The following is an 8890-nucleotide window of genomic DNA, read 5'->3' on the forward strand; positions in this document are numbered from 1 at the left end:
AGTCGAACACAACACATATGACTGTATTTGTATTTCTCTTTATTTGTTTGATAAAACTGAAATCAACAAAGGACAAAAGGAGGAAGATGAGAATAATTAGACCGTGTGTTGTTCCAGTGCAGTCCTGCTGAACCGTAAATGAAGAAATTTTATTTTCAGGGCAGGAAATAAACATTTTGCTTGCATGTTGCTTCAAAACATTATCAAGTGGTGCCGAACGAGTCCAGTGTCGTCGCGCTGCATTCCAGTTACTTCGTACAATACAGTGTTAGGGCCATGCTAAAAAATTAAAATGAGAATAAAGTCAGTATTACAGCTTTACCAGAATAAAGTTGAAATAATACAAGTTGTAAACGACCGTCATATTAAGACTTTTCTCATATTCAACTAATTCTCATTCAGTGGTAATCCGTTTATTCTCGTAATAACTTACTCGTATTATTTTGGCTATATTCTCATAAAGTTGTCCAATAAGCCGAAATACAAGTTGTAATAAGTTGTATCACAAGAATAATCAGTTTTATGAGAAAGCGGTAGAAATGCAAGTCGTAATAGTATTATGAATCTAATGAAAATACAAATCGCAAAAATGGATTAAAATCAAAATTTGAAGTCATACTAATACGAGAATAGTTATGAGTATTGTATTATTTTGACTTCATTCCCTTACAACTTTATTCTCGTATTTAATTTTTATTTATTTTCTGGCCCTAATACCTGGGAAGTGGGAACTCGAAGCTGGATTTTACCCGAGGTGACGGCAACATGGCGATACCCAAAAACATCGTTTTCAATACATCATTTCAAGTGATAGTTTCCGCCTTTAGTTTTTTCAGGTTATGTAGTTTTAGATGCTACATGTAACATTGATTTGAGGTACATTTTTTACACATCTTGTAAAATAAACATGTTTCCACCACATCTTGCTACTATTGATGTGAGGAGAGGCCATATTGAAACAGGAAGTCGGCCTTAACTGGGGGTAGTCGGTGTTACAGTTTATTCTTCCCACTGGGAAGTCGGAATTTCCCAGCTCTTGGTAAAACTGGAACGCAGCATCAGTTTCAGTGACATTATCAAATTCAATCCCAAATAAAGTCATGCGTTTACTTACCCAATTTACTAATCATTCGTCTTAGCTGCCGAAGTTGTACTAAATATTTGTTTTTGCTGCTTAGTGTTAATTTCCTACCCTGCTCCTGTGTGTTAAGCCCAAGAAATGTCTGTAAGTTTGCAGAAATTCATCTTAGCACCAGAAATGCAAGGCACGTGTTCTTCAAATAAAACAAGGTTTTCATAAATTACACAGGAAACCAAAAAAAAAAAAAAAAACCGCTTGAAAACTCCAGAGTCAAACTAACAAGAACGTCACAACTATGAAGTCCATTTACAGCCAAGAGTCTGATAAGTTCGACGTCAGCGGCGGAACAAACATGGCGGCGGCGCCGGTTGGCTTTTTGTCCGAGGAGGAAGAGGAGCGTTCAGTCCGGCTCTCGGCTTTTGTCTTTGTGCAGATGAAGCTCGTCCAGCTTGTCCTGGAGGAAGGAAACCGGCATGGAGCAACCTCTGCTTCGGTGCGGCAGCGTCTTGGCCTGGAAGGTGAGTGAAACGGGAAAACTGTTTAACCACAGCGCCCATGTTATAACTAGCCTAGCAGAGAGAAACGGGGCGGGTGTAATCAGTTCGTACATGATGGTGATTGGCAGAGCTAAGTGCCGCTCCCTTGCTCTGATTGGTTGTTTCTGACTGAGCGGTTTCTTTCTACAGATGACGCTCAACTTGATTTTTTACCCCCCAGATTCTGTCTGACATTTTACTGACCGTTACTACAAATGTATTTAAAAAATAAGATGGTGTATTAGGACTGAAAAAAGAGTATATTTCTGCCAAATAATTTTGTGATTAATAAAAACATGGAAAATTTTGAGTTTGAAATGTCAAAAGATTTTCTAGAAAAAACTCAGAAATGTTGATTGTCCAAAATTTTCTAAAAAGAAAAAAAGATATTAATGAGTTTGAAAAACTTAAAAAATTTTGACTTTTGAAACTTAGTAATGTTCATGTTTTTTCTAGAAAAATTTTGAGATTAAACTAAAAAATTTCTAGGTTTTTTTCAAGCCAAATTTTGACTTTTGAAGCTCAGAAATGTCCTTATTTTTCTAGAAAATTTAGGGGGTTTTTTGGCGAAAATGTACTTGATTTTTTTCTATCTACCATGGTGTCGTAAAAGCATTGTTTAGTCAAGAATTAAAACCAACAAAACATCACTTTTCTTATTAAAATTTAAAACAATTACTCTTTAAAGTTACAGCTTAAAATTATGAGTGCAGTTTCCTTTAGCTGCAAGTTATTTAAAAAACATACATTTACAGGAGATTTTTAGTGTTTTTCACTTAAAGTAGAAGCTCCTGTACAGATAATTAAAATAAATCTATCTTTCATACTGCAGCCTTAAATTTGATGCCAAATGGTATCCTATAATCTGCTCTTGTAAAAACCAAATTAAAGTTGGTGTAAAGATCCCCTCTTTCTGTCAGGTGTGTTTACGTCTCACCCGTCTGTCAGGGGACGCGTGTCCAACACAGTTGAGGTGGTTTCCCCTCCGGTCTTTCCTCTCAGGCGTCCAAACCCCGGGGTCGGTCTGAGTGGAGCGGTCCGACAGCGTGGAATCGCCCGCGTTCTGTGTCCAGTCTGACGTTACTCTGTTCTGTTCAGTGTCGTTGCTTTGGGGGAAAACGAAGGCCTCTTCCTCTGAACCTGGTGGAGAGAATCACATACGAGGTTATTTACACGGAGGTGTGTGTGTGTGTGTGTGTGTGTGTGTGTGTGTGTGTGTGTGTGTGTGTGTGTGTGTTGTTTGGATGAAGCACACACCCCAGCTGTTGCCCTTGGTTCTGGAGTCAGGAGCGGGAGTGCACGGACACGACCCGGTTGTGTTTTTGTGTTTCTTCTGGCAACCCATCCGCACCAGATCCCTGCAGTGTCGGTGACAGTTTATCCCACAATCTAAGAGCAAGACGCACAACAAGGACAAAACTTAACAAAACATTTTTAAAGTTCCCTTAAAAAAAGATCAAAAAGTTAACAGGTGAAGATGATCGTTTGTAAAGTTACATAGTCAAACATGGATGGTAATAATTTGGGTCCTGCAGCTCAGCTTGTCGAGAGAGAAAATAAATGTATCATTCATGTGTTCACAATGTTATTCACTTTAGATTTATAAATGTCACAATCCCAAACTAAATATTTTGATTCAAGTCAAACATTTATCTTGGAGCTAAATATTTAGTTTGCTAAATAAACAGTTTGCACCAAGCTAAACATTTAGCTCCATGCTAAATATTTAGCTTCTAACTAAATATTTAGAACCAAGCAAAATATTCAGTTTGGAGCTAAATATTTAGAACAAAGCTAAATATTTAGTTTGCTAAATAAACATTTAGCACCAAGCTAAACATTTAGCTCCATGCTAAATATTTAGTTTCTAACTAAATATTTAGAACAAAGCTAAATATTTAGTTTGCTAAATAAACAGTTAGCACCAAGCTAAACATTTAGCTCCATGCTAAATATTTAGCTACTAACTAAATATTAAGAACCAAGCAAAATATTCAGTTTTGAGCTAAATCGTTAGTTAGAAAACAATTCAGTTTTCTTAATAGTTAGTTTGGAAACTAACTATTTAGCTTGTAACTTCATTCAGTTATTCCAAGCTGAATACTTAGTTTGGAGCCAAATATTTAGAAGAAAGCTAAATATTTTGTTTGTTAATTGAACATTTAGTGTCAACACACTAAATATTTAGTACCAAGCTGCATAATCAGTTAAATATTTAATTAGCTAGCTAAATGTTTAGCTCCAAGCTAAATATGTGGCACCAATCAAGCTTTATATAACACTGGAGCCAAAAAAACTCAACACCTGAAGGCTGACTGAACTGTGCACGGCTCTGGATCCATAATATGATCTTCTATGTTCAGATGAGATAAAACTAAATAAACTCTCTGAAATATTTTTAGATATGTTGTTTGGAGCAGTTATGCAGCAATCAATTTCTTTAACTCAATGTGGCTTTAAGTTGTCTTTCTCCTTTAATAACGGTGAACATGATTCATCTGTGGGCATGTTGGGCCTTGTCTTACCTTTGCAGTGGTAGCCCTGTTTGATGACGCCCCACAGCTGAACAGGACAGAGACGACAGGTCACTCTCAACATTTGGTTCAAAACAGAAGCACAACAAGCCGCTGATACTCACGAAGCCTCCACACGTGTCGCAGAACGTCGGCCGCTTGTACGTCGTCTCGTGGAAGTTATGCGTCTCGTTGAAGTTGTAGCCTAGCTTAGCGCAGACGGACATTCCTCTCATGAAGTAAGAGGTGATTTCTTCTCGGCTGATTTGCCCCTCCCTGGGAAGAAGAATTTACCCAATTAGGACCTAAAATCATGAGTTTTTTTTTTTTTATGTAGTAGATGTTTTACCATACCATACCAACTTTATTTATAAAGCACTTTAAAACAACCACAGCTGATACAAAGTGCTGTACATTAAAACACAGCATAATACAAAAATAAAAAACTCTTACAGTTTAAAAACAAAAACATACACTCTAAAACTAGATCCTGCAGGAGTTAAAAGCCAAGTAAAATAAATGGGTTTTAAGACGAACTTTAAAAGTTTTACTGGATGTTTTATTGTGGGACGAATACAAGAAACATACAATCTGATGTTGAATTGGCTTTGTTCAGAACCAAAGCTAATTCATGACACCAGCAGAAGAAACTTTAGCAGTTTTGCACAACAAAAACAGAAAATCCTACCAAGTATTTTTGACCTAGTTTATAGAGTAAATATCTTGGCACATTTAAAATAAAACTAAACTTGCCTTGTTTTAAATCAAAATTTGTTCATGTTGATGAAAGAGCACTAGTTCCACTGGCAGATTAGTTCACTAAAAACAAGACATTTTTCTCATAAGTGAAATAATCTGCCAGTGGAACTAGACCTGGGTTGCTAGGTTACGGGCCTGGCTTGGCTGGGGTTGCTAGGCGACGGGCTGGGCTTGCCTGGGGTTGCTAGGTAACGGTGCAGTGGAACATTCTACCAGTTGAACTAGAACTTTTTAAAGGTTTCAAGGATTTTGTAATACCAGCTTCCCTTGTTTGTGGTACAAAATTTGGACTCGGGTCCCAGATTAAGACATCTAATAAAATATATACAATAAAGTAATAACCCTTTTCACCAATATTATTGACTTCAAAGTTAAAGCCAGCTTTTATTTCTTCCTTAAAATTTACTTTTAAGGAAGTAACTTTAAAAGTTTCGTCTTATTTCAAGATATTTCGGAGCAGAAAACAGGAAATGACTCAGTGAAATGTTGTGGTTTTTGCAGTGTGGGTCTGGCTAAGCGTCCCCACCTGTCAGTTTCTTGAGTGCAGTAGGTGAATGGAAAGTTGGCTGCTATTTTCTCAAAGTCCTCCAGTGAAATGTAGCCGTCCTGGTTCAGGTCGTAGTTCTTCATGATGGACTGCAGGGGGCAGCAGAGAAGCAGAAGTTGCCAACTGTCAGTTCTGCTTTAGGAGCGTCTGAATGCGCGGAAGTGAAAGGCAGGAGAGTCGTACTCACATCCACCATCTGTTTGACGTGTTTTGAGATGGTGTCGGAGTCGAGGCGGGGGGTGACCCCAGATCCCCATTCTGCCACTACCGGCGGTTTAACAGGAGCGACAGGCTGTGGACCGACACACCAAGGACTGTGAGAAACAAGAAGAAAAAGCACACCCACCACATAATACACTTCCCTAACGTACGACTCTTTGATGTGGCTCACTTTGAAGTATTTCTGCATAGAGCCTGTGCTTTTGGTTTCAAAACGTTACACCCACAGAAAGCGAGAAGATGTCCATTTTGTTTCGTGACAAACAGGTTGCATAAGCTCACTCTGGATCTCCGTACCTGAATCTTGGGGTTTTTGGGCTCCTTGTTGTATGACAGCTCGTATATCTCATCCTCTGTGTAGTACAAGTCTAAAGACAGCTAAAGATTTAAAACACACATGAATTAAGATGTTCTTGAACTGCTTGGCGGCCATTTTTTTTGTTTTTCCTCCCGTCCCCCACCGTGAGCAGATGCAGAAGGTCTTTGTTGGCCTCGAACGGCGGCTTGCAGCTGTGGATGGCCAGCAGGTCGTTGATGTTGCTGTACAGGTGCTGCAGTTTGCTCAGGTTGATCTTCTCCTCGTCGATGTAGTCCGGCAGCGCCTCGTTGAGTGAGATCAGGTCCTTCAGGTGGACACCCAGGATGGGCACCTTGAAGCCCCGGCACTCGTTGTAGACCCGCCGGTAGTTGCTGTAGTTGCTCCGCGAAGAGAGGAGTTCTGTGAATTCACTCAGGACCTGTTGGGCAACGAAGAGCCGGAAAAGTTGAGGTTGCTTCAACCCAGTACTGTCAATCGATTAAAAAAAATGTAATCATGATTAATCACATCGTGATTAATGATATTATGATTGATCACAATAAATCACATCATGATGAATCATAATGTCTTTAATCATGATTCATCATGATGTGATTAATCATTATTAATCACATGATTAGTTATGATTAATCGTGATTAATCACCTTATTATTAATCACGATTAATCACAATGTGATTATGATTAATCATGGTTTATAACATCATTAATCACATTTATCATGATTAGTTATTAATGAAAGCAATCTGAAAGTTAACTGGTCTTTGTTGCCCAAAAGGTCCACGATTAATCACGATTAATCGTGATTAATGACAATCACGATGAATTACAATTAATGACGATTAATCACGATTAATCGTGATTAATGACAATCACAATGAATTACAATTAATGATGATTAATCATGATTAATCGCTATGTTTAACTTTGTAAGCTTGTAATATAAATGTGAATGTAGTTAAAATGCAAGTAATTCTTTTTTTATTTAATTTTTTTGCAGCAGAAAGCAGGAAATGTAGTTGCTGCGATACTGCACTGCAAAAACAAAATCTTATCAAGTATTTTTTTGGTCTACTTTCCAGTGCAAATTTCTTAGCACACCTGAAATAAGACAAAACTATTTTACAAGTAACTTTTTTTAGCAAGATATAGAGGCTCGTTTTAAATCAATAATTATCAATATTGATGGAAAAGTTATATTTCCACTGGCAGATTATTTCACTTATAGGAAAAATAACTTCTCTACCTTCTGAACTGTATTTTTATAGTATCATTCCTGATGAAACCAATAAATCAGCTCAGATTCCAGATGGACGGTTGGTCAGTATGTCCATGTCAAACTGATCTTTTCCACCAGTTTCTATCTTCCACCTGGCTGACGGATCTGCCTGCCTGGTCACGTCTGCATGACCAAATTACTTCCAACGTGTTAAGTTTAGATGTCAGGTTGTGTTTATAAACGACCTTTGGCAGATTTGACCTTTACGACATGTTTGGCGTGTGTTGACATCCTGAGTGAAACTGAACCTTATCTTTGTTTTGCCACCTTCTCATTTACAGATTTAGCTTTAGCTTTTATTTATTACTTTTTTCTTCTTTTTTTACTTTAGCTGTTTAAGCTGCTTCGTAAAAAGCTATATATTCTGGTTTTTTCTCCTTAAAATAGTTTACATTTTGCCTTTCAAACAGAAACTTTACTGTTCTTTTCAACTGAAACATGAGATTTGATCTGTATTTTACGTGGTGTCCCTCAGGGCTCCATTGTAGGACCTTTTCTTTATTTGGCGCACACTTATTCTTGGTTCGCTTAGAAGCATATTTAACAGATCTTTTCATCAAACTTATTCAGGTAGTCATATGGCGTCCCTCAGGGATTCGTTTTAGGCCCTTTTTTGCTAATTTTCCTTGGTTAGATTAGAATCTGTTTAACTCACTCTAAGCAGATTATTTCCACTTGTACTGCTCATTTTAAGACTCTGAATCACTAAAATAATCAAACCTACTTAGTTCTTCTTATTTAGATTATAAATGTTTTTGTCCTCTTGAAAAAAAGACATTCGAATGTCTCATGATGGTACAAATCTCTTCCGTAAGAGTTTTTTTGACGGCTTAATGATCAGAGAAAAAGGGTTTAATAAACATTAAAAGAGTGAAACCATCAGGTGTTGCAGTGAAAAGTGCCTAGTCAAAGTCAAATAAACCGTTTGACGAATCCACCTCACCTAAAGGCGTAGTCTGGTTTTGTTGATCAAAAATAGAATAGTCCGTTTTGCATTTGTCTTGGCTGCTGATATGGAAATATTAAGCAAATCCACCACAGACCAGCATCAATATGTTACAAAGGAAAAGCCTGGACAGCAAACAGGAAGTTGTAAACAGACTTTTCACTCTGACAAAACGCTTTAAAACATCACAGGATATCATATCTGCTAACCTACTGAAAGCTGATTTGTGTTTTTGAAAGAGTCTTACTTTCAGAGCCCAGAATCCAGTTTTTTAGTTTGTTTTACATCAAAGTGTGGAGAACATTTCATTAATTTACCTTTTTAAGAAGAACTGCAGCTTCAGAGGCAAAGTCTTAGTTCATAAGCTAAATGATTAGCTCTGACCCACAAGCGAAACATTTAGCTAGTGGCCAAATATTTAGCTTCAAACTAGATACTTTGTTTGAAAATAAATGCTTTGTTTATCTTAATTAACAAACTAAATATTTAGTTTGAAATGAAATATGTACATTGTAAAGTAATTATCTTATTTAGATTACTAACTAGTTAGCTTGTAGCTAACTAAATTAACTATTTAGCTTGTAGCTAGCTATTTAGCAAGTTAAGCTAGCATGCTGAATAGTTTTGAGCTAACTATCAAATTAAACGAGCTTGCTAAATAGTTTGTAGCTAAGTATTTAGCAAGTTAAACTA

General features: G+C 37.2%; 1 protein-coding gene and 1 long non-coding RNA gene across 3 annotated transcripts in view; one reads left to right on the plus strand and one right to left on the minus strand.

The window, feature by feature from the left end:
* Window positions 1–22: 22 nt before the first annotated feature.
* Window positions 23–8890, minus strand: part of rasgrp4 (RAS guanyl releasing protein 4) — a 25707-nt gene continuing 16839 nt past the window's right edge. For both annotated transcript variants that reach the window (XM_008426521.2, XM_008426520.2), the window contains 9 exons: window positions 6117–6392; window positions 5953–6033; window positions 5624–5728; window positions 5416–5525; window positions 4256–4406; window positions 4143–4179; window positions 2875–3006; window positions 2555–2757; window positions 23–1592 (listed from right to left, as the gene is read on the minus strand). In XM_008426521.2, coding sequence (XP_008424743.1) covers window positions 1482–1592; window positions 2555–2757; window positions 2875–3006; window positions 4143–4179; window positions 4256–4406; window positions 5416–5525; window positions 5624–5728; window positions 5953–6033; window positions 6117–6392 — 1206 coding nt within the window. In that variant the 3' untranslated portion in view covers window positions 23–1481. The remainder of the gene's footprint in view (window positions 1593–2554; window positions 2758–2874; window positions 3007–4142; window positions 4180–4255; window positions 4407–5415; window positions 5526–5623; window positions 5729–5952; window positions 6034–6116; window positions 6393–8890) is intronic.
* The window catches only part of LOC103475111 (uncharacterized), a 24429-nt gene continuing 17053 nt past the window's right edge, over window positions 1515–8890 (plus strand). Inside the window, exon 1 of the long non-coding RNA XR_535291.1 lies at window positions 1515–1599. This is a non-coding gene — a long non-coding RNA (uncharacterized LOC103475111). The remainder of the gene's footprint in view (window positions 1600–8890) is intronic.

Source organism: Poecilia reticulata, linkage group LG13 (assembly GCF_000633615.1).
Source record: "Poecilia reticulata strain Guanapo linkage group LG13, Guppy_female_1.0+MT, whole genome shotgun sequence".
NCBI lineage: Eukaryota > Metazoa > Chordata > Actinopteri > Cyprinodontiformes > Poeciliidae > Poecilia > Poecilia reticulata.